The following is a 25,590-nucleotide window of genomic DNA, read 5'->3' as shown; positions in this document are numbered from 1 at the left end:
GGGATTCTATCCATACTTATAAAGTTATCAAATCCTTGGGAACACACATATCAGAGAGCTAAAAATTCAGTTTAAATTTCCTATCTCTATTTCATTACATCATTATAAATTCTAATGTTACACAGTGTGCAAAGCAAAATATGATTAGACATACACACTGTCTTGATTTACTGTGTATTCCTAATTTATTACAAACAACATTCAGATGCACTTACACTAGGATATGATTCCAAGCATACAAAATGATAGTGAAGTGACTGAATAAGATATCGAGATAAGGGGAAAAGAACAGCATCAGTTTCTGTATTTTGTTTGTCCGAGAGCAACATTTGTTTACCTGACAAGAAACATTTGTGTTCCAGATATAGCAAGAAGTGTGATGCATAGAAAATCGGAATGCACCCAAATAATGGATATTTGCAATTTGTTAGATAATTGCGATGTCAATGCTTGATACATGCAAATAGATATAAGAAACTACTGCTAGAAAGCAAAATGCTGCTGTGTTAGACAGAATTTGCCTAATGTTCACTATTGCTAACAGAAGGTAAGCATTGCAAAGAAAAGAAAGGAAAACAAATCACATAAAGCTGGCTGTCACGTTTAGAAGAAAACAAGAAAAGAATGTTTTAGGATATGATAGGATAAACTAATTCTGATGTATGACATAAAAAGAAAGACTTAATGCCACACAAAAAGAAAGATTTAATTTGACACAAAAAGAAAGATTTATGATTTAATGATCAGGTTTTTGCACCCAGGATATTTTAGAAATCTTATACTTCGAGAATCTAAACAGCAGCACAATTTTTAGAAGTTCTCGTTCTTGAAAGATTATATGGATTATTATGGAATAAAAAAGGAAAGTGCACTTTATGAAGTTGATTTTCTAGTGATTAAGGAAAATGGGGTTCAAGAAAATGATTTCTTAGCGATTTACAGAAAATACAATTTAAGAAGACAAGTTTTTAGTGACTTGAATTCAGAGATAAATTGATGAATAAATGGGAAGTTCAGATTTCTAAAGATTGAGCAGAATTTTTTTTTAAGCAGAGTACACAAGTATTTTCAAGCAAAGTTTATTGACGATTGATGTCTCATACTGAGTTGGTGCTTCTAGTGAGTTGGAACTCACGTTTGTAAGATTAGTGTCTTAGGTAGGTTCTTGAATACAGTTTTAAAAGCAATATTGTCCACTTGCTTTAATCTCACTCTGAATCCCGTGTAATTTGTGTATTCTTGCACATGTTATTTAATCTCACTCTGAATCCTGCAAACTCCTCTATCTAAATTCCATGCCTAGCCATGAGTCCCTCATAAATGATATTGTGTATAACACCCATGTCAAGTAAGGTAATCACCCACTACCTTGCTAAGATCCCTCTCATCGTGAATGATCCCTATTTTTGAACGCTGGCAAGATGTGCTATCAGTTCTCATCTTCTTGCTTCTTAACTGGCCCTTCTGATACATCTGATGCAGTCTCTCCCTCACTATTACACTGCTCAATCTGCTGGTCTGAAATTGCAGAACTAGTGTCATCTCCCAAGAGGTACTCCATCTTGTTTGCCTTCCGCTTCAAAGTGGGCTTATGCTTAGGGTACCATGGTTCTTTCTTTGCATTTAAAACACATTTTTTTGTGTCTCATGTCATTTAGGGACATATCATTAGCTTTCCTGAAATGGTTTCTTCTTTTGTTCTGAAGTTCTATGAAATAGTTTCTTATCTTTATTGCTTGGGAAGTGCTTTGAAGAAAACTTGTTCCTCAAATCAACATGCTCCACACTCCTAGCCGTCTTCATGGCAAGATGCAATGTGGGTGGGTCAAATGCTCTAACCCAACTACACAGAGGATCTGGGAACCCCTATACCAAAAGAATTGTCAAACTCCTCTGAAAGATATTTGTCACCGTCACTGATAACCTTTAGATCTCAGCTATGAATGCCTCTAATGACCCATACTGCTTGAGCTTGTAAGCTCCCTCAAATACATCTTTGGTTCTTTATGATCAAAGCGCTCAACGAGTACTAGTGAACTAGTTTTAGGAAGTAATTTACCAAAGTCCCGAAGTGATCAACCCATTGTACCACCACTCATGTGTCACGTCATCTAAGTGTAAAGTGGCGAACCACCACTCATGTCACGTCATCTAAGTGTAAAGTGGCGAACCTAATCGCCGCCTCCTCTAAAATAGGCTTCAAAACTAGGTAACTATTTAACTTGTGCACCCAAGCACGGAATGAAAATCTATCACCCCATAAAAATGTGGCAAGGTCAACTTGCCCACAGCCTACTAGAAAATCCCATTACCCTATGGAATCTTGTGATCTACTTTGCCTGTTAAACCTGATTTTGAGTCTCTATTGTCCAATAAATTGGTCAATGGTCAATAACTCTCTGACCTCAGGTAATAGGGCCATACTCTGTGTAATGATGTTCGATCTCCTTTGCCCCTGAAATCTGTAACTCAAATCCACAACCTTGTGGAGTAGGTGACTCCTCTCATGGAGTGAAAACTGGTTGTAGAGGCCTGAGAACTGAATTGGATGTTGTAGTATGCTCACCCTATGGCCTGCTAGTCTCTTCTATAAATCCTGTACTGAGGCTACTCCTCTCGTGGCTGATTTAGCTTAGCCATTTGTCCCAAACAGTTGAGACATCATATTCATCATAGTGTCAAATTTAATCTCTATCATGACGCCAGGACCTAGATTTTTCCTTTTCTTTCTCAGCCATGGTATCTGTCAAGGTATCACTGACTCTAAAGTTTGTTCTGAAAAAATTTCTCCTAGCATTAGTTAGCAAATGTTGATCACTGATCAAAAAACTGTATGTTGTTTCACAGAATGGCAGGATTGTCTAATAGCTCCTATACCACGATAATGGCCAACCCTGAATTGATTTTTTCACAACTCTTATTATGTTTTCAAATTTAACTTCACCCCACGTATGAATAAATTATAATTTTTTTGGAGTTTTATGCTTTTCTGATTTTTTTAGGTTTTGTAGGATTTTCCTTTTTTTGTGTGTTTTGGGGAACAAAATGCAATGTCAGGAAAAAATTTACCAAAATGCAAAATAAAAAAATTCTAAGACTAAATGCCAAACTAATTTCAAATCTGATTTATTTAAAAGTTCCCAAGTTGTACATAGCTGTAACAGGTATTATAGGCAACTAGAGAATAACATCAACTAATTTGGTTTCTTTGCAATGTACCAAATCTGAACTGTTTACCAATCTATTTAAACACACCCTCCAACTGATCTTGAGAAGCAAGCAAACTTGTACGACTGAAGAATTGCAGCTACAGACTGATGTGCGGCTGCCAATTGTAAGTATGACCCTCAGGGTATTTTCCGACTACTAAACACATCCTCCAACTGATTTTAAGAGGCAAACTAGCTTGTACAGATGAAGAGTTGCGGCTACAGGCTGATGTACGGCTAGTAATCGTGTGTATGACCCTCAGAGACCCCTGCAATGTATTTGCTGACTGCTAAATGTTGTTAAGTCTACCCAGATCAATGGAAGTAGTGATCAAATCTTAAATTCTAACAGCTCACATCCAAGCTGGGTCTGAAATATAATGCATTCCCAAGTGGTACAGCTGGCTCGAAGACCCAATAATAGATGAAACCAATTTGTGTGAATTTGACTCAGGCAAATGAAAGAGTATTTCTTGGATATTCTTCAAGCATAAAGCATACAGATGCTACAATAATCACTTGTACAAAATTGTTGAAAGTGCAAAGATTAAAATTGATAGAAGTCTTCCAAACAAATACAAGATGTAGATGACCTGAATTAAGAGGAATTCAAGAAGGTAAAGGAAGTGTAGGAGGTGCAATTGAAAATAGTTGCACAAAAGACACCTTCAATGACATCATCAAAAACTCTCACAAAGACAACAGAAATATTATACGAAGAAATCATCCAGGAGATCTGATAATAAGAGGTGATGGCCCAAGAAGATTGATAGACTATTTAGAAGTGAAGACATGTCTTTGCAGTCCAAAATTGAACCAAATAGTTCATTCAATGTTGATTCAGCTTACAATCATTTTTGCTTTGTTACTGTGCTGCGGAGCTTGCTGAGTGATTCCCTTTTCTGTTCTGCCGTTAATTAGACCTGAAAACAAATTTCCAGTCATCTATATAAGTCATTCACTATTGGAAATTCACAATCTTAGTTTCCTTCTGTACTAGAAACGCTTTGGAGTCATTTACCATGAAAACTGTATGTAACAGCATTTGTACCAACAGTGAACACTGATTTTTATGTAGCAGCAGTCGTTTCAGTGTTTGGTTGTTTGGTTGTTTGTGTTGAGTTTATTGTTATTAACATTTCAAAACAAAAAACAAATTGACAATGGTAATTACAAGTTAACTTCAAGCACAGTTCGTTCTGCAAACAACCTTTTTTGTTTGTTCTGAATCTTTGCCTCTGTTTCTCAATATGATATGACATGACAGAGGCAGAACGTTAAGAGCAAGATAAGATCATTGATATGGAGGCAAGGACACTAGATGGAGCCTGGATCAAGAAACTATTCCAAATGATGACCATAGTGTACAGTTAAGATAGTCAAAAATACCCAGGATCCGTATTATAATTGGAAACATTGTCAATACCCAGGCTCCAAATGATAATTTGAAACATCATCAATCTCCACTTTATTATTCACAATATATTAAATTATAGTCTAGATGAAGGAAAACTTTAGGTAAAAATATTAATTTGCAAGGGAGTTCCAATGTAACTATATTCAAATCAAGATGAACGACTACAGCAAAATCCCAGAACTATTTACCATTTATGTTCCAAAATGAGACATCACACACTAATGCAAATAAAAAAACAGAAGCATTGGAAATATTGAAAGATTATTACAACTCCAACATCTAATAAACAAGATTTGTACATTGTGAGGAAAGTACCTGAGCCATAGTTGATGAAAGTACACGCTGCAGATCATCAATCTCCTTTTGCAACCATTTGTCTCGAGCAGCTTTGCTTGAAAATTGAGTTGCTCGGCCTTGTTTCTGGTACAAGATACTTAGCTGCTTCTCCCGATCCATGATGCTAAAAAAATAAGAATAACTTCCTCTTAACAACCCATTTTAGAAAACAAAGAAAAAAGATCATTAATGTTTAGTACATGCAAAAACATTGTAAATTGCTCACAATTTGTAGATTTCTACAAGCCATTTCCATCATTCTTTAAGAGGTTACATGTTTTTTTTTTAACTATGATTTTCCTCTGCACAAAGATCATATATTTTCATAAACTATCACAATATTGAATATTTGCAATTGCAAATTTAAATTTGTCCATTTACAAACTTGCTTAGCAAAGAAAGAACAACAACTTCATGCACAACAGCACTCCATGACTATAACAGTGAATACAAAGTAATTGCAAAGAGAAGGCAGCCTTTCAGTAAAGGCATGAGCATCAGAAAGTAGCCAAAAGAGTCTTCAAACAATAGAGAACAGCTCAAAGGAGGCCTGCAAACAAATAAGAATTCCATTGTTTGCTTTAACTGGAGAAAATGAAGCCACGTACCGCATGAATGTTGGCATATCTATCTGCATTTATATTTTGGAATGAATGACAATTTCGTGGGCTTGCATTTTCAAAAAAGAAATCTAGTCACAATGTCACACAGTAAGGCTATCCTCACCTGTCTCCAAACCAAAGGAAAAATGCACGAAGAATACAAACAAGAAACAATACAAGTAGTAAAGACCACTCTTCTGATAACTGTTATAAGCAAGGAAACAATAAGAACATGTAGTCTAAATGTATCAGATAAATCTATTGCACTTAATGCAAAACGAATAAAAACTGACATAAAGATTATTGGAAGCTTTATCCTCTAACTTTCCCAGAGATATATTATTTAATATTCCCTCCAAGACATTAAAAACTAAAATGGGACATTATAGAAGTATAGACATCTCAAATAAGGACACATCAAGAGGGATCAGTCAAGAGTGATATCGTCATGCCCAATGCAAGTGGATAATAGAGAGAAGTCGCTCTTAGAATTTTAAAAACAGATCTCAAAGGCAAATATATGAATGCATAAATATTTGTAATGTCCCCATTCTGAAATTGGATTCAATAATAAAACATAATAATAAAAATAATTATAAAATAAACAAATACAATATAATACAAGACAACTAAGTATCTCAATTTTGTGAAGTCTCTAAAGACAAAATTGCAAATCAAAGATCAAACATGAGGACCTCATTATAAAGAGGTATTAGTCAAAACATAGAAGCCAAATCTTTAAAGGTGCAAGTAGTTAATCTCCATTGTCTTCATTGCACATTGTGAAACCAAATCTATAGCGGTGCAAGTAGTAAATCTTCATTGAATGAATATTGTAAGTCCCCTAAGTGATTACCAGCAACTCATGTTAGTTCACTGAGCAAGTATCGACAATTGAAAGAAACTTAAAGTCATTTTATGTTCTTAATTTGCAAGCTTAGCATGAGAGATGACCTTATATCAAGAGAGGATTGAGTAGTTGATGTTTCATCATGAAACATTGGGTATCTAATTCTGCATGTTGCAGTGGAACAAAACTCACATTAACAATAATAAGCACCAATAACTATTAACAGCAGACTAATACCATTGCAAAGGGATACAATTATTAGAATATTAGATAGTTTCTATTTTCTCTCTCTTTCGTCTTTTTCTAATGGTCACTCTTTTTATAATGTTTCCATAAATCCCTCATGTTCGTTATGGAAACATTCTTTTCCACTCGACATGAATGTTTCTATTTCCTCTCTCTTGTTTGTTAAACAACATTCTCTACTATCTTGTATATATAGATCATTCATGACCTTTGTTTAATAACACATTCATTATTTTACCATAATATGGTATCAAAGCAAATTCTTGGTCTCTTCGAAAAAATTTAATCTCTTTTTGGTAATTATTAGTTCAAAATTTACAAAATATTCACCCGTGTGTTCAAAATTTGCATCTTTTGTTTCCTCCAAACCCGACTAGGGATTCGAAGTCCAATTTTTTTTATTTGCAATTTTCTTTGTGCTGCATGGTTTAAAATTTTCCTTTTTTTCAAATCTGCCCTCTATTCAAGAACTCTGCAAATTTTTTCAAGGTTTTTAATCCAACTATGGTTTTTATGAAAAGCGTTGATTCTTGTGTCAAACTAACAAAAAAATTGCATATTCATGGTGGGTCTTTGCAGATCTCAACTAGGTTAGTCTCACTTTTTTTTGGGTGCATTGTTTTTTCTTGCCTCAATTTTCAAGCCAGTGGATTCAAAATCTAATTTCAGATTCTTTGTGGGTTTTTCAAGCTCTTATCCAAGTCTATTCAAATTTTTGGGTCTTTTGTCAATCTATCTCGAAATTTGTGCCATCTCAAATTTTTCAGAATGTTTCATTGAAAAACATGCAATGTCATCTCTCACTGGTCTCATGCTGGAAGGCAGTTAGCATTTCAGCGGAAAGAACTACAACACCTAGAAGCAAGCAAAGAATATATGATGATCTTCGAGTACCGTCACCTAAGTTGCTTGTTTTGGGTACTGAGACTTGTCTTAACACATTTGATGCTACTCAAGAGAAGTTTGGTGAGTGTAATCATGAAGCAGTTGTGCTTATTAAGCTCTCAATTACTAATGATCAACTGCCTCAAGGGTCGTCTAGCAAGAGCGTTGTAGAGATCTGGACAACACTAAAGGATCTCCATGAGACATCAGACAAAAGCAGAGCCTTCTTTCTGAAGAATCAATTATTCTCTATTATTATGCCTGAGCACATGTCCTTACAGGAACATCTTCTAAAGATTAAGAACATTAGAGATCAACTTGAGGCCATTGGTCATACTATGAGGAAGAGGATATGGCGGTCATTACTCTGAAAAGCCTACCACCCTCCTATGAGTACTTTATTGAGATGCTCAACATTATTGCAACTAATGTTAACCTGAAGTTCTCAAATCTGTGCACCAAACTTCTGCAGCAAGATCGTTGGAAACAACACTATGGTAGTAGTGCTCCTTCGTCCTCCTCTAAACAAGTGCTTTCAGCCCAATCCTAAAACAAGGATAAAAGCCCATATCTGTCATCTGCTCAATCTCAAAATAGCTCCAAGAAGAAGTAAATTCAATGCAACTATTGCCACAAATTTGGTCATGTGATTCAAGATTGCAGGACTCACATTGCTTATGACCAAAGGAAGCAAGGAGGGTCTCAGCCACAGGCCAACATTGCAAAACATGCAAACCTCTCTGATCACCCCGAGGCTGCCTTTTACGCTTTTTGAGGACATGCAAATTTCTGTTTTTTGTAGATAGATTGACAATTAAGGGAGGGTATAACGATATTAGATAATTTCTATTTTCTCTCTCTTTTGTCTTTTTCTAATAGTCACTCTTTTTGTAATGTTTCCATAAACTCCTTATGTTCGTTATGCAAACTTTCTTTTTCACTCTATACAAATATTTCTATTCTTGTTCGTTATAGAAACATTCTCTTGTATCTTGTATACATAGATCATTCGTGATCTTTGTTCAATAACACATTCATCATTTTACCTTAATAAAACTGATTATTCAATCATCAGCGATTACATGTATCATATTAAAGGAATGCACTGACTACATCGAAGGCAAAAGGACAGCAATTAAGATCAATTACAATATGGAAACGATGCAATTGAATGTATCTTAAAATATAACTTATTGTTCTTACCATAAGATATAAGAAGACAATCATCACAATTGAAGGAAGCATCAGAGGATCGGGGATTATAGAATATATTTGGTATTCATTGCAAGGAAGAGAACAAGAAGGAACTATGTCCATATTTATCTGCTGGCAAGCAAGTGTAACAGCAGGTTGGTATGCTGTAACACACTATAAATAGATACTGATTTATAGAATGTCACATCTTAATGCTATTAACAACAAGGGACCAGTATATGTGCTTTAGCTTTAAGATCAGTTAGTAGCAATGAAATCATATGTATGTATGTTGTAATTTATTTATACATATGTATTAATATCTATCCAAATCCATTTGAAGTTAATACACTCCTAGCCAATTCTTTGATCACTCGCTATTGCTGCTTAAGAGGATATGTTGTTGTTGTGTAGGGAGAGGTCGAGTAAATCCTCAGAAGGTAGGTGAATCAAAAATTGGGATATGGGTACGGGCCTAAAGGATTGAGAGAGCCTACTTGGAGATTGATGTTGAAGGTCCATATGACAAGGGAATCCTCATCCTCCTTAGGGTTGATGATTAAGAGAGAAGTAAGGAATTGAGGTAACTGTCAAATGCATTATGAATCATTAGTTGTTTCTTAGTTTAGTGTAATTTAAATGTATAGTGATGTATGGTAATCATTGACAATTGGAAGCCTCCTAGTAAGTGCAATTACACAGACAAAGCTAATTTCCCATTTCCAAGCATAAACCCTGGTTGGGAATTTTAGGTAAATCAAGTAAAGTTCTGATAGGAGTCATTACAATGTGAACAGCCAAAGAATCTATGAAAGAATCAGCCCAAGACAGCACAAACATTAAATATTATTGTAGCATGGAAGCATAGGACTGATTTATGTATCTTCATCATAATTAATACAGAATATTTCTTTTCACATGAGTGCCTATGTAAACTGATGATTGTGTCATGCACATAAGAAATGGCAGTAGATGTTGCCACATTGTAGCAAACGCCTTTAGTAGTTGTATGCACATAGGACATTATTTCACCATGTTGTTCAAAAGCAAACTGCTTCTGTATGACAGCTAGCTTATTAAACACATAGAGAGGCATCTACAAGCATGTTCATAAGTTAAAGAGTTTCGATTGTGATAGACAAAAAGGGACTTGCCATTCAGTCATTACTATTAGGTTAGGTTGAGTACACCAATCATGGTCAATACAGCTCTACAAGGAAGACTTGAACTAATAGGTGTTTGGTACACTCAATCACCTGCATAGAAGTAAAACTAGCAGACTGGTTGTGCAAAATTTGAAAATTTGTGAGCCAAAACAATGTCGAGTAAACCATCCATGATTTTTCCTGGAACTCATGGCAATTATCCCCTTTGGTCTACTGTAAAGTTGAGTAGAGCAATCATAATGACTAGCACTCCACAAGAAAGACAATTGAGTTGAGGGTAGTATGGATCTGTGTACTCATTGCATACATAGATGCAAAATTCAAAAAGTACTCGTAAAATTCAAAAGTATTTGCAGGCAAAAAGAAGTGTTGAGTAACCCACTCGCAGTTTTTCTTGAACTCAGGATTTTAGCTGGAAAAACTTCGCAAATGAGAGTAAAAAATCATTATTTTCACCTAAAAACTTTGACTAGTGCATGTTAGGTATGTGATTGTTAACAACTCAACAAAACTTAGGCCACACGAAGACATGAATCTTCTTTAGCTTTAATTTCCTAAGCCCTTACAGCTATGTGTGATTGTAATATATATAAATTTCGTTGTTTAAACTTTGAAATTTGAAGAATGCTAAGCATTTACAGACTTAATGTGAAATGACATGATAGATATCACATATATTAACAAACGTTCAAGTTCAAGAAATTTTAAGAATTTTTCACCCTCTGTTGTATTTCTTTCAATATGTCAGAGAGACCAAGTTGATCACAAAAGAAAGAGCGTTTGGCAAAGAGAGGGTCAGAAGTGGGAGGGAGACCGCAAACTCGTAAATTGAGTTCACGAGCCCACCTCACCCGCTCATCATCAATCTTCCCTTGAACCAATTTGTCGAAACCAGCTAAAGGCGTAGTAACAGTTGTATTATTGCAGAGAGAGGCCAACAATTTCACTTTCTATTCAGTTTCAGAAATCAGAGAAGAATGCTTCGCTGCGATTTTCGATTGTTGCTCTTTGATGATATCCAACCCATCAAGTTGCTCAATAATGGACCGAATATAGGTTTGTAAACCTATAGTCTCAGAGGCGAAAGTATCAGAGAAACATTGGATCTGAGACGAATTGGAACTAGTGGTAGTTTTGAGTTCTAAAATAGTATCAGTTAAAGAGATAATTTTCTCTTTTAGCTATTGGTTATTCATCTCCAGCTTGGAAATCCTATCGTAGAGCCGCTGGTAGGGCAGAGGTTGTTGACCTTGTGATGAACGTGAATCACCTACATCAGACATTATCGAGAGCTGGTACTAAGATCATATGTAGAGAAAATAACTAGGAGACCTTGAAGATTACCACCGAGACAAGAAGTCGGAAGTCAGAATTTGCAAACCACAAATGGAGGAAAGATGCCCACACAGAACTAGCAAACACATAGAGAGCCTTCACTTGAGGAGGAAGGAGTCCACGCGAAACTAGAAAAAACGTACGGCCACACTACCCCACAAACGTAAGAAGTCGTCGCAAATCAAACGAAACAAACAATAAAGGAGCCACACAATCTCAACCGTATGAAGAAATCCCTGCAAAGCAATAACCAATAACACCCGCAACAGTTGACTGGAGAAGAAACCCGAGTGGAATACAATCACAACCACCCACAACAGAAGAGGGCACACGGTCTTTAGCAAGAGACACTCGAACACCAGCAAAAGCGTAGTAGAGAAACTAGCAATGACCATGGAAACAGTTCTCGTGAGAAAGAGGAGTACGGGAAAAATCGCGGGCGGAGGCATGGTCGTAGGTTGCGGGAGGAGACATGGTCGCGAGGATAAAGATAAAGATGAATATCCATAATTATGTTCCTAATCCGTCCTCTTGAAACAATCAATGTGTTCTTGCTTTGTTCTATTTCATAATCCATATCCTTGTCATCTGATAATTCTTCTTTGTTCTCTTAACACTTCTTAATACCAATTTTTATTTCAAGGGTACATAATTTGCCACCCGTATTGACCTTGTAGTAGGTCCAACCTTGGAGTTCCACCACCAACTTTCTATACAAAAAGATTCTCATTTGACTCTTCCTCTGACATTTCTCTCACAATACATGGCTTCTCATGACATCATGCATTACTTTCCAACTCATTTTAAATATTACATTTACAAGTCTTCTTTCAATGATCGACACTTCATAATAAATTTGTACCCTTTAATTTTTTAACATTTCATTTATTTCTAGTTTCCAAATTGTATTGACCAACCTATATGATTGTCTTGTCAGCGTTGATCTTAGACTCTCCTCTCTATTGAAATTTCTATAAATGCCTCATGTTTTTCTTATTTTCTCCATCACATAATCCTTATGTATCTATACATATTTATCCCCCATCAATTTTATTATTATATTATACTTATCCATCATGCCTTAAATCCCACATTATTTTCTCTGACATTATATATCTTCCTTAGCAGGCTTATGAAGGCTTGGCTTGAATTCTATCACTAACGCAACTTCTACATCTTTGACAATTTTGATAATTTTTTATTTATACTTGACCAACCACCCACTTAACTCCTCACGACTCACATATAGAGTTTTTTGTTCTATTGGATTTTTCTTGCAGTCCCTGTGATCTTATCATCATCTTCCCAATACACCGCTTGATGAAATTGTTGTCAAATTTACTGAAGTTGATTTACAATATTGCTTTCTCTATTTTTCTCATTTGTCTTCTTGTGATAGATGTCTTTAATGTTTTGCAGAGTGCATTTACTGTATTTAGAAAAACTATTTAACTTGTAAAGACATTGTTGACTGTGTCTAACAGATGAATAAATTGTTGATGTCACGGCACGCTGGGAGGAATTCTGTGATTCCTTAAGCTCGCCCCCATCTCCTATACAATGTTCTTTGTGAGTCATTAGGTAATATTTAAGGCAACCGTTCATCTCCTATTCTTCTTCTTCATTGATCCATGATCTCATCTCTCTATCTTATTCCTTCCCTACGAAGTCTGTAGTTTTTTTTTTTTTTTAATCGTGCATGATATGATATGTATTCTTCCCCTCTCCCATTGAAATGAGATCAATTTTAAGATATATATCTTATAATTTTGAGTGGTGATGTCTTTCACATTAAATGTTGCATCTCTTATTAATTTCAAAATTGTCATGACCTTGCTTGATAGCACTAAAATATTATTCACTGTAGGAGATAATAGAGATTAGATGCCTTTCAATGGAATCCACACACAATATATTCTCTTTTATTCCTTATTACTATAATCAGTTATTTATTGATCGTATTGTATAGCTGGTGTATCAATTCTTTACTTCATCCATCCGGTCTTCTTCATATCACTTTTCTTATTTACTTGACCAATCTATTGATCACGCTGCATGAAGATGTATCTCCTGTCGTATTACTTTCCTTTCCTCTTAGCACGTCTTTCACACTCGATATATCTAATGTTGTAACAATGAGCATTTGAAACAAGATCAAATACATTTTGAGATGTCTATCAAACTCTTCCATATCTATGGTCTGTTTCTTTCCATACACCTTATGCTGATCTGTGGTATCATTGCTGACATGGCAGACATGTCTCGATGCATCTATTTCTTTGATTTAGTGATGTTGTATTTAGGTTCTCTATCCTGTTCCTTAGTTTCTTTTGATAGTCAAATATCTATCATCAATGTCTACATGTAGGTTCCTTTGATTTGATCTTTGCTGTCTTTATAGATGGCATGATTATTTGTTTGATGCTTTGTATATTCATCAATCTTTGATAATATATAGTCTATATTTCCTCTTTCTAATTTTCTACATTTGCAGCCTGGCGCTCTAATACAATGTTGAATAACTTGGATCTTTTCTGCAAATGTACTAACATGGCCATTGTAATTGATGTGTCCAAATGCAGATTTGGATGTCATATAAATATGAGAGGAAGAGACATGTCTCATGGAGAGACGTGTCTCTATAGTTAATCATCATAAGTTAGTATATCAATAATATAAATTACTATATGTATAATATATATATTATTATATATGATGTAATATATGTAATATATATATATATATATATATGAGAATATTTATCTAAAGATGATTTATCATCAATAATGAATCTCATGATCATATCAATTTGACTAAACTACAAACTTAACACAATCATCGTCTAAACGCAGGGACTTCCTACCATCTCAGCGACATCTAGGCATGCGTCACATAAGTGTTTTTATTTTATTTTTTTTCAAGTTTTTTAAAAAACCAACATATTGTTTTTTGGATACTATTTGAACCCTAAGTAGATGTGGGGCCATCTAAGGTCTTCCGAGCCTTTAAAAGGCCCTCCAAGCTTCATTTCAATTCAAATTGTCATTTCTAGTTGTTAGCTATAGCAAGAAGTAGTAAGAAGAAAAAGAAGAAGACTGGAGAGATGAGAAAAGAGTGATTGGAGGACTTAGAGGACTGATTGCAAGTAAAAGAGGAATGAGAAAGAGCAAGAAGAAGCAGAGAAGGAAGATATTTCACCTTATTGAAGAGATCTTTCAAGCACAAGGTAGGGTTTTCAACTAATTTTTTATTTTATTTTCTAATTTTCAAGGTTATTTCATCTATTGTTTCATTTTCTTATTCCATTTCTTGTTGTTTCGTTTAAAAATAGATTTAGATTTTGTTTACAAATTGAAATATTTAAAAAATTAAGATAAAAAGCTCAACTTTTTTAATGTTGAAGTAGGGCCCAGGCTGAAATTATGTTTATTGAGTTTTTTCATTTTGTGTGATGTCAAAATGACTTTCCATGGTCATGATATGAGTGAGGATGAGATGGAAGTTCATTCTCATTGTGCAAGCCAATCAAAATATGGCCTGAGCATGAGGATGAGCTTAATAACCTGAGGGCGAGAATGGGCCGAATCCGAAAAGGCAAACTAGTTCAATGGCTAGTGCACCACTTCCTACTGATTGCCCCTCCCAGCTTTTGTCAGAGTGGGCTAGGGGTTCTTATGATCCCAAATCTCCTCTCAGACAATTTGTAACAAGAATAACAATTCCAACACCGACAAGTAGTGGCACAAGCAAATGGAAATGCAACATTTGTGGCACAAAATGGTTTGAGAGTGTCACTAGAGTTAATACGCAATTCCATTTTTGGCTAGAAAAGGTGTAGTAGTATGTGAAATCTTTAAAAAGACTATAAATCTGCATTACAAAATTGACTTCAACAAGCTTTGCAGTGTTTTAGATGGCACGGGATTTGCAAAGCCTACTACCTTGTCTAGTAGGCAACATATTAAGACTGTTCATTAGATTCAGGGGCAGTAAATGTTGAGGGAGACACATATTTCTACTCATACATCACATCAGAGGGCAGAAACTATGTCAGGGTCAGCCTCAAGACCTTCATCCACTTATGGTGTTATGTCTGAATCACAACAAGGCAAGGGAAAATGCAAGATGCAAAGTAACCCCATAGCTGATTTGTTAGATGTGAACCAAAGGGATCATATACTTTATTGGCAAGTTTTTTTTTGCCAATGTCATCCCATTTCATGTAGCTCAATCTCCTTCTAAGGCAGATGATGCCGATGGTGGCAAAGGGAGGGTCATATGTGCCACCAAGTTAGCACAAATTGAGGACTAGGATCTAGGATAACAATTATGTCAAGATTAGTTCATTATGGAGACAATGAGAGTATAGGAGTCTGGATGCAGCATAGTTATGGATGAGAGGACGTCGGACAAACATTAGGCATCATCGACTCATCAATATCATAGTTTCATCGACTCATCAATATCATACTTACATTCTCAAAAGGCCCATTGTTTCTCAGGGTGGTTTATTGCACAAGGCATCAAAACGATGATGATTTTCAGTTTGACATCCTTCAAACAACATCAGAGGGCAGAAACTATGTCAAGGTCAGCCTCAAGACCTTCATCCACTTATAGTGTTATGTCTGAATCACAACAAGGCAAGGGGAAACTCAAGATGCAAAGTAACCCCATGGCTGGTTCGTTAGATGTGAACCAAAGGGATCATATAGATGATTTTATTGGCAAGTTCCTTTTTGCCAATGTCATCCCATTTCATGTAGCTCAATCTCCTCTTAAGGCAGATGATGGCGATGGTGGCAAAGGGAGGATCATACATGCCACCAAGTTAGCACGAATTGAGGACTAGGGTTTAGGTTAACAATTATGTCATGATTAGTTCAATGTGGAGACAATGAGAGTATAGGAGTTTGGATGCAGCATAGTTATGGATAATAGGACATCGAACGAACATTAGGCATCATCCACTCATCAATATCATAGTTACATTCTCAAAAGGACCATTGTTTCTCAGGGTGGTTTATTGCACCAGCCATTAAAACGATGATGATTTTCAGTTTGACATCCTTCAAACAGCTATTGAGGATATTAGGCCACAAAATGTGGCGCAAGTAGTGACGGATAGAGCACACGTGTGCAAAACTATAGGGAAGTTTATTGAGCCAACATATAAACAAATTTGGCCTACTTCACGATGTGTACATGCCATGAACAATGCACTCAAGGACATGGGCAAGATTGAGTGGACTAGAGGAGTGGTCAATGATGTGAGAGACATGCAAATGTTTATCTTCAACCGCAACACTTCACATGCACTCTCCATGACAAGCTTCATGAAGGAGTTCTTGAAACAAGCTGAGACCGAATATGCATCCTATTTCAATATTTTGGAGAGAATGTTTGAGTTCAAGAGGCACTATAACTCATGGTTATGATGCAAGATTGGATCCAATGGGATGCAACCAAGACCGTGCAGGAGAGGAGGACGGAGATAGTGAAGGATGATGCATTTTAAAGAAATCCAAAATAAATAATCCTTATCATTCATTCAGTTCATTGATAGGATTAATGATGTTGAAGTTGCTGGCTAACTATGACATAGTAGGATCCAATTTTGTGATGGACTTGTCGTGGACCAAATTTAGTGACTACCAAACCAGTCATTCAATTGCTATCTCTAGTTTCTAGTTCTGCAACTTCTAAGAGGCACCGGTCTATCGTAGCTTCATCCACTCTTAAGAGGAATAAAATTATCTCTAGGACAGCAAAGAAGTTAGTAATTCGATAATCGACACTTCATCATTCAAGTATGTACTATTTAGTATTTGGAATTTTACTATTTTTCTTTTTAATAGTCTTACACATCTTTCCAAAACTAGCATTTTAAAAGAACAAAAACTAAATACTTGAGTATTGATCAATCAAGATTGAAGTTTTGAACAGTTAATATTGAATAACTGGTTACAAATTAGAATATTAAAAATTTGTCGAATTGGCAAATGGAAGATTTCCATTCTATCAAATATATTATAAAGATGGTCATAGTGAGTAGCATGTTACCAAAGCAAGCACAAAATGTCAAAATGTAGTGAAGGGAGGCCTCTAATCATCTCTCAAGGCAAACTACTCATCATTGGAACTCAATAAAGTGGGTTTCCAAACATCATCTTGGTTCAACACAATTTCCTTGTCAAATCCTTCTTTTGAATTTAAATTTGAAAGTGAGGGTGTGAGGGTGACAACCCTCTGTTGGGTCAAGGGGCCACACCCATTACAATGCCCCTCTTGCACGACCTTGGCTTCTTCATTTTTTAAGCATTTTTCTCTGAAAGTTGACGCGATTGAACAAAAATTAAAAAACCATGCAATTGTTTAAATTAGCTTTTATGGTCTTATGTCAACATGGGACATATAGATGCCCTCTAGACAATTGAGGGAGGCTTGGGTATCCCGACATTTGTTCTGGGGACAAGTAGTTGATCCAACATCTCGACAGCACAGTGACAGCAAAAACGCGATGTGTGTAGGGGGAGCAGGGGGGAATGCCCTGTCCCTGTCCCTGTCCCTGTCCCCTTGTTCCAAGAATGTCCCCGAACCAAGAACAATGTGAGGAGGGGGGCACATCCCCATGTACCACTGATGTCAACAGTTTTGGCGTTCAAGGATTCTACCTGGATCCAAGTCGCAACACGAGGTTAAAACGTGGATCTACGTAGAACCACAACAAAGTAAAGAGAAAAAAATAAAATATGGTTGGCCCATTTGCAATTCTTTATGTTGCTAGTTGCTAGTTTGAAGTGAAGTGCTTCGATTTGAAGGAGATCTGTTGTGGAGCCGCAAATACATTGCAAGAAGTGTTTAAGGTATGCATTTTAACCATTTTCTTTAGGTCTTCCATAGATTATTGATTTATTTCTAATTTTTCAATTTTTCAAGTTTTTCTGTAAGTGTTGAAGAATGGTTTCTTTTCTAGATCACAAGAATAGAACAATGAGTAGTCAAGGCTCAGAGGTTGGGGCTAGATCACCAAAATTCAAAATTGAAAAGGGGTGCCCTTTATGGAGACACGCAACAAGAATCACACAATGTCATGGGGGTTGTTCATACATATGGAAATGTAATTATTGCAATGTACAATATACAAGCTCCTATTTCTGAGTGAAAGTACATTTTTTGGGCCCTGCAGGTGAAGGATTTAACATGTGTCAGGGTAATGGGGGAGATACGAAGGGATTACCAGCTGCACAAATAGCACCGTTAGCAACAGAGCAAGAAGATGTTGATAGAGCAATTGCAAAAGGAAAACATAGTGCTTACAAAAGAACAAATACACCAACAACACCATCCAATCAAACAAGCACAAGAACACATCCTTTTTCGCCTATGCTATCTACAAATGATGAAGCTTTAGACCCATTTCCACTCACCTGCAAGAGAGGCCCACTAGACAAGGCATTCCAAAATTAATTGAGAGAGATTGTTGATCACAAAGTTGGATGTCATTTAATTGCAAATGGTGTTTCATTCAATTTAGTGAGATCAACCTATTGGAGGGAGATGGTGCAAGCAATAAATGAAGCAACCTGTGTTTACAAAGCACTTGGTTATGAAAAGTTGCACACTACCATATTACATGATGGGAGGAAAAATGTAGAGGCTGAGCTTCAACCAGTAAGAGATTCTTGGGTTCAATCAATTGTGTCTATTATTTTGGATGGGTGAAAAGATTGTAGAAACCATCCATTGATCAATGTTATTGATGTATGCCCTATGGGGGTAATGTTCATGAAGGCAATTGATTGTGAAGGGAAGCGAAAGATTCAAAATTTATTTTCCGCATTCTACTTTGCCTTCCACGTACAGTCACACCATTTAGAGATGCAGAAGTTGCAAATGGGTATAAGAGGGCACTAGCTAAAATATTCCAAGATCCAGAAATTGGGAGGATTGTGAGGAATGAATTTGTTGCCTTCATCTTAGGAAATGATTTCTACCCTCTTGCTATAGTGGACCAAAGATGGATGGATGTCATTAAACGGTGGTACCTGTTGTCAATAAATTCTATATTGTAGCTGATGGATAGAATAGTATCCAAAAGGGTGCGTGACGGTTGAGTCACCTCTTCGGGAAAGTATATGTACATCATCTGTAGGTGTTGGTGTAAATTAGTATTTACTATTTACACTTACTTAAGTTTACTTAGGTTAATGCATTATTTTATTATTTTGCATTATTTTATTAGTTTATTTTGTGAGACACTTAGGAGTTTGCGCACTTTTTTGAGTTGTCATGTAGACAACAGAGGAGTACGCACCTCTATTTTAACACATGATGTCTACAACACTGATTTGTGTGTCACACCCTTGTAGGCTTATCCTCTCATCATCGCACATACTTTCGTGCTTAATGGAGGATAACCCATATCTGGTGGACATGTGCCTAGTTGTATGACACATCATGGTGTTGATTACGAGGCATTCTAGATGTATCTCTGAGGCCTTTATATATAGGCACTCCTAGTGTACTCTTATCATGCAATATTGAATATATCGTCATTCTGATCATACTCTCTCTCTTAGTCTACTATGTGCTTGTGTTTGAGTTCTTAGTTCATGGGTGAATTTTGCCCTTAGGCAAATTCTTACATGGTAAAAGTCAAGCACTTATGGCAAACACAAGTTCTTCTTCGGAATGGATACTTGACTCAAGTGCCTCTTACCATATGGGTTCTTCAAAGCAAGACTTTTCTTCATTGAAGCAGTCAAAGGTACCACACATCTTTGTGGGAGATGATACTAAAATGGAAGTTGAAGGGAAAGGACATGTGGAAATGGAAAATGGGGAATTCAAAGATGTTTTCTACGTTCCAAATCTTAGCTCCAATCTCCTATCAATTTACCAAATCACTCACCTTAGAGATGGTCACAAAGTTGAGTTCCTTCTAGATTCAGTGATGGTGCGAAGTCTCAAAGATGATTCAGTAGTTACAGTGGGGAAAGTCAATGATGACAAGAGGCTTTATTTCTTCTCCCACTTTGTGCCTAAGTCTCCTTCTCAAGCCTTGTTGACTCCCTCTACTTCAAACATCAACTTATGGCATGAGCGGTTTGGTCACTTTGACTTCCACTCTCTTCAACAACTTTGCTCAAAACACATGGTCAAAGGTCTACCTAACATCAGCTTTTCTAAGGGAGAATGTTCATCTTGTTTAGTGGATATGAATCTCAAGGAGAAGTATGATAAAGGAAAGTCTTCTCAAGCTCCGATTGTTCTTCAGCTAGTTCCATTAGCAGTGCTACTCACATACTTAACAGGTCTCCTCATATTGCCTTAGATGGGAAGACTCCTTTTGAGGCATGGTTTGGCAAAAAACCAATTGTGAGTCACCTTAGAGTCTTCGGTTGTCCAGCATGGGCAAACCTCTCTGCCAGGAGTTGCAAGGCACTGGCACCTAGGCCTTGTACCTTCATTGGTTATGAAGACAATGCAAAGGCTTACAGACTTATGGATCCAAAGACACATGAGATTTTTGTGGAGAAGGATGTTCATTTTGAGGAAAGTTCACCCAGCTTATCCTCTACTCCTCTCCGCACATCATACACAGTGGAAACTGATAGTGACACATGCGATGGTGCTTCAACATGTTCAGACACGTGGGGTTCTATCGACAATTGCAGTGAGAGGTCACATCAGTCCAGTCCACATGCTTACATTGCCACAGTGAAAGGTCCAACACAGCATGGTACATCTCGTCTTCCAACTCCACCTTCAGTTGACTTGGGAAACAGACTTGAGGATTCACATCTTCTCATTGATGAAGGTGATCATTCTATAGTTGTTGCGAGGGCTCACTCTGACCCTCATGTCCATTCTCTACATGATCAATCTATACAGGTTGGCGTGATTGTGGATCCTTATGAACAGCAATTAGTGGACGTCTCTTTGTCAATTGAGAAGACAGATGGTTCAGTGGAATAGGTTCAACAGACATCCTCGCCTGAATTGCATTCATTCTTTTCAGCACAGTTGGAAGGGGTGAACACCAACATCAACACAGGGATACTTGAGCAGGTTTTAGGGCCACCATACATCTTCAAGAGTGCACTTTTTCCTTTGTTTCGTCCTAAGAGGAGGAACACCATTTTGCATTCTTGGACCAGCTTCTTCATCGGAGCAGCTTTCACTCGTCGGCATTCTTCTTTTGGTGGGGGGGGGGGGGGGGAGCCTATTCTGTCTTTCTCCTCTCATTATTCTCTTATGTATATACTGGATGTATGTCATAATGGGAGGGTCTTGATTACTACATCCACGATGCATCCCTATTTATCTCTCTTTTTGGGAGAGAGTTTTTCCCATGAGGTTTTCCCTCTTTCTCTGCTTTATGAGAGATTGCATCTTCATTATGTACATAGGTACCAAATATGGCCTACTAGCTGGGACCCATTCTACATCTTCATCCTAGTTTCGTAAGCTTAAGGGCATTCCCCTAAGTTGCACTTAAGGGGGGTGTTGGTGTAAATTAGTATTTACTATTTACACTTACTTTACTTAGGTTAATGCATTATTTTATTAGTTTATTTTGTGAGACACTTGGGAGTTTGTGCACTTTTTTGAGTTGTCATGTAGACAACACAGAAGTACACAACTCTATTTTAGCACATGGTGTTACAACACTGATTTGCGTATCACACCCTTGTAGGCTTATCCTCTCATCATCGCACATACTTTTGTGCTTAATGGAGGATAAGCCATATCTAATGGACATGTGTCTGCTTGTATGACACATCATGGTGTTAATTACGAGGCATTCTAGATGTATCTCTGAGGCCTTTATATACAGGCACTCCTAGTGCACTCTTATCATGGCATATTGAATATATCATCATTCTGATCATACTCTCTCTCTTGGTCTACTGTGTGCTTGTGTTTGAGTTCTTAGTTCTTGGGTGAATTTTGCCCTTAGGCAAATTCTTACAGTAGAGACTATTGGGAGATCATAATCATTATCATTGCAAGTGTTGTACTTGGAGTAAATATATGAATAAAGTATTTGTTTTGTGTTACATCTTAATCTACTGAATGTGATAAGTATCCCTTTTACCCTGTACGGTAAACATTTGGCATCATCGTCAGTTGAACCTAGAACAAAGGAAGTGTTATGAAGATTAATGTCGAATCTGCTTAATAAAGATGGGAATAAGATAAAAGATAAGGATGAGATACGCACAACACAGGAAGTATTAATTTTAGCACAACAGGCAGAGCGCAAACAGAAGCTTCAGCAACTTACCAGCAGACACCGAGGGGGTTGACGGAGCACAGACGGAGGGAGTGCATTCACCTAGCAAACCGAGGAGTGTCGAGGAATGGCTCGAAAAAACTCGACAGCGATTGAATTTGGTGGAAGAGACAAGGAAAGAGTTCATTAACTTGTATACACCGAGGGTAGAGAATTCGAACATATGGGAAGTAACTCGCACGGCTCAAAGTGTTAAAGGAGCACGAGCGTGGAGTGAACTCTTTGTTCCCAACAAACCTGAGAAACAGATATAGGTAGAGAATCGAACAACTTCACTTGAGGAAAATCTTTTCACACCGGGTAACGCGGTTGTCCAAAATAGGGAGGTTGTCCGAAGCAGCGTGGTTGTGTAGAAAAGCGCAGGTGCTCAAAACAGGGTGGGTGCTCAGAACAACATGCGTCAAAACAACGTGGGCACACAGCAAGTACCACAAAATCAGAAGAAAGTAGCAGTGGCAAGACCGAAGGAAAAATTGCCGAAGTTCAATGGCGATGGGATGGCCGATCCAATCAGACACTATAAGACATGCGAAACAATCTAGACAGCGAATGGTGTAACGGACCAGGATGACTGGGTCAGGTAGTTTCCAGCAACCCTATGGGATGTAGCAATTGATTGGTTTTTGGATGTCGATCCACAAAAATTACCTACATGGACAGAAGTCAAGAAGGAATTCATAGCAGAGTTCCGACTACTAAGGAATGATAACGAAATAGTAGGGGAAACATACAATACGAAACAGGGGAAGTACAAAACAATCTAGGCATATGCAAGAAGCTTGAAGGAGCTGGTGGGGAAAGCGGAAAGCCAACTAGGTGACAGATAAAAGAAAAGATGGTTTGTTGAAGGGCTACGGCCACCACTGAAGAAAAAGATGAAAATTGTACCTCCAGCATCGTACATAGATGCATATAATTGGGCAATGGATATGGAGAGTGAGCTGAATATGAGCGAGAAGAAGAAACACAAATTGTCGAACTCAAACGATTCATCTTCCAAAAGTAGCAACAGCGACAAAGAGTCGAGTAAGAAGGTTCGAGCATTGTAGAAGGATATGTTATGGATGATGGAGTTCAAAATTTTGAAAAAGAATCCTGACTCAGTGAAAGGGGAACTGTGGTGTACAGACTGTAAAGAGGAGGGCCACACAAAGGGCTCTTGCCCAAAGAAACAATATTGCGATATCTGCCAAATTGCAAGACATTCCACAAAGGAATGCTCGTTCAATATGAAGACAAAGGGGTTTCAGCAAGTGTTACTGACACGAGAAGTGTCCACTACAGGAGCAGGAACGAACACAAACAATGACCCAATCTCAAGAGGGTACCAGAACAATAACTGGCGTGGACAAGGCGGTAACAATAACAATAATAACAATAATGGATGCCGAAGTCGGATACAGTACGACTCAAGTGGACAATCGATGATACAATGTCGTACGTGCAACCTCTAGGGGCACTTCGCCAAAGACTGTACCATGAAAGAAACACCATAGTTGTTGTGCAAATGGTGTGCTCCAAGAGACCACGAGGATTCGAACTGCCTTAAGCAAGGGGTGAACTTGTTAAGTATTGAAACATGTGAGGAGGAGACATTAGCCATCACTCGTGAGCAAACAAAGAAGGCAACACATCCAAATGCAGAAGAGCAAAAGAAAAGGTTGCAACAAGCACGAGTGGAATTGGAAAAACAAATGGAAGTCAAGAAATCACAAACAAAAGACACTGCCAAAAACTCAGGAGGAACCTGGCAAAACAAAATATTATAGGGCAAGTAATGCAAATGTACGTTCCTATGAAACTAAATGACCACCTTCTTACAATGCCTTAGCTACGAACTGCGATACTCGACATGACACCACTCCCGAAAGCGATGGAAGAGACAGGATAGGATGGCAACGGAACTACTACAATAGACCCAATGCTACTGGCACTCACTACGGGAAGACATCTTGCAGTAGTAGCGATGGCTATCTTGGGAACCATGCTCATGGACACAATCATAGACAAATGATCAAGAGTAAATGTACTACCGGAGGATATATGGAAAAAGTTGGGATAACCTACGTTGTGGCCACCTACATTTGAACTACTCACCGTCGATCAACACGGAATCAAGCCTTTAGGGACCCTGATGACGCAGCTTATAACCATCAGGACACAGCCATTCTTGTTGGATTTTGTGGTCATACCGTTAAAAGGAAAAAGGTATGACACCATTCTTGAACGGGGTTGGCTGGTACAAGCGAAGGTGAAACATGATTGGAAACAAAATACTCTGTCCATGGAAGGCAGGGGCCGGAGATTTGTAATCAACTTACCCACACAGATGGTAGGTGAGGAAGCAACGTCGTCGAATTTTGAAGGCGAAGACAAAGGGGACGACGAGGGGAAGAAAGAATGGAACCTAACGAAGAGGGAATATTGAGATTGGAAGGAGGGTATAACGATGATGACCTAGACTCAGTAAATGGCCTACTAAATTGGCAAATGGAGGACTAAGAGGTCTTTCCGAGCTATAACATGTTAGGGGTTGAAGATGTAAAAGAAGAGAATGAATTTCCAAAGGAATACAAAGAAGTGAAAGAAGAAAAGGTGGTTACAGCTAAAGCTGAAGGAAAGAACATATCGTACAATCAGTACAAGAAAAAGAGCATACCGTACGAACCACCAAAAGGAAATATCACACTAAATGGTACACAGTTAATGGACCGCACTAAAAGAAAAGGTTACATCGCACGACGGATTCAGTAGAAAGATGTCAACAGCAAGAAAAACACATTGTACGGTCCATAGTTCAACTTCTCGTTCTCTGCCACTTCTCAGCGAGGCCGAAAAATAAAATCTCGGCAAATATTGGAGAGAAATCGGCAACTTCTCGAGAAAATATCGAAAATTTTTTAAATGACTTTAATTTGATTTAAAATGCATTTTTTCCAGAGTAACGAGAATCGCGCTAAAATCACGTGAATCGCCGATTCAGCGATCAGATTCATGCACCCCGATTTTTTTGGAGTCGGAAATCATGATCGGCGATTTCATCGGGTA

At 37.4% G+C, this 25,590-nt stretch overlaps 1 protein-coding gene across 1 annotated transcript in view; it reads right to left on the bottom strand.

Moving 5' to 3' along the window:
- TTN7 (Structural maintenance of chromosomes (SMC) family protein) overlaps positions 1-25,590 on the bottom strand; it is a 209,268-nt gene that overhangs the window by 108,019 nt on the left and 75,659 nt on the right. Inside the window, exon 12 of the mRNA XM_089822696.1 lies at positions 4,942-5,086. Within this exon, the coding sequence (XP_089678822.1) occupies positions 4,942-5,086 (145 nt within the window). The remainder of the gene's footprint in view (positions 1-4,941; positions 5,087-25,590) is intronic.

This window comes from Cupressus sempervirens, chromosome 3 (assembly GCF_028749045.1).
Source record: "Cupressus sempervirens isolate cs-2001-9-10 chromosome 3, ASM2874904v1, whole genome shotgun sequence".
In the NCBI taxonomy this organism is placed as follows: Eukaryota; Viridiplantae; Streptophyta; class Pinopsida; order Cupressales; family Cupressaceae; genus Cupressus; species Cupressus sempervirens.
This window is presented reverse-complemented; position numbering and strand designations above follow the sequence as displayed.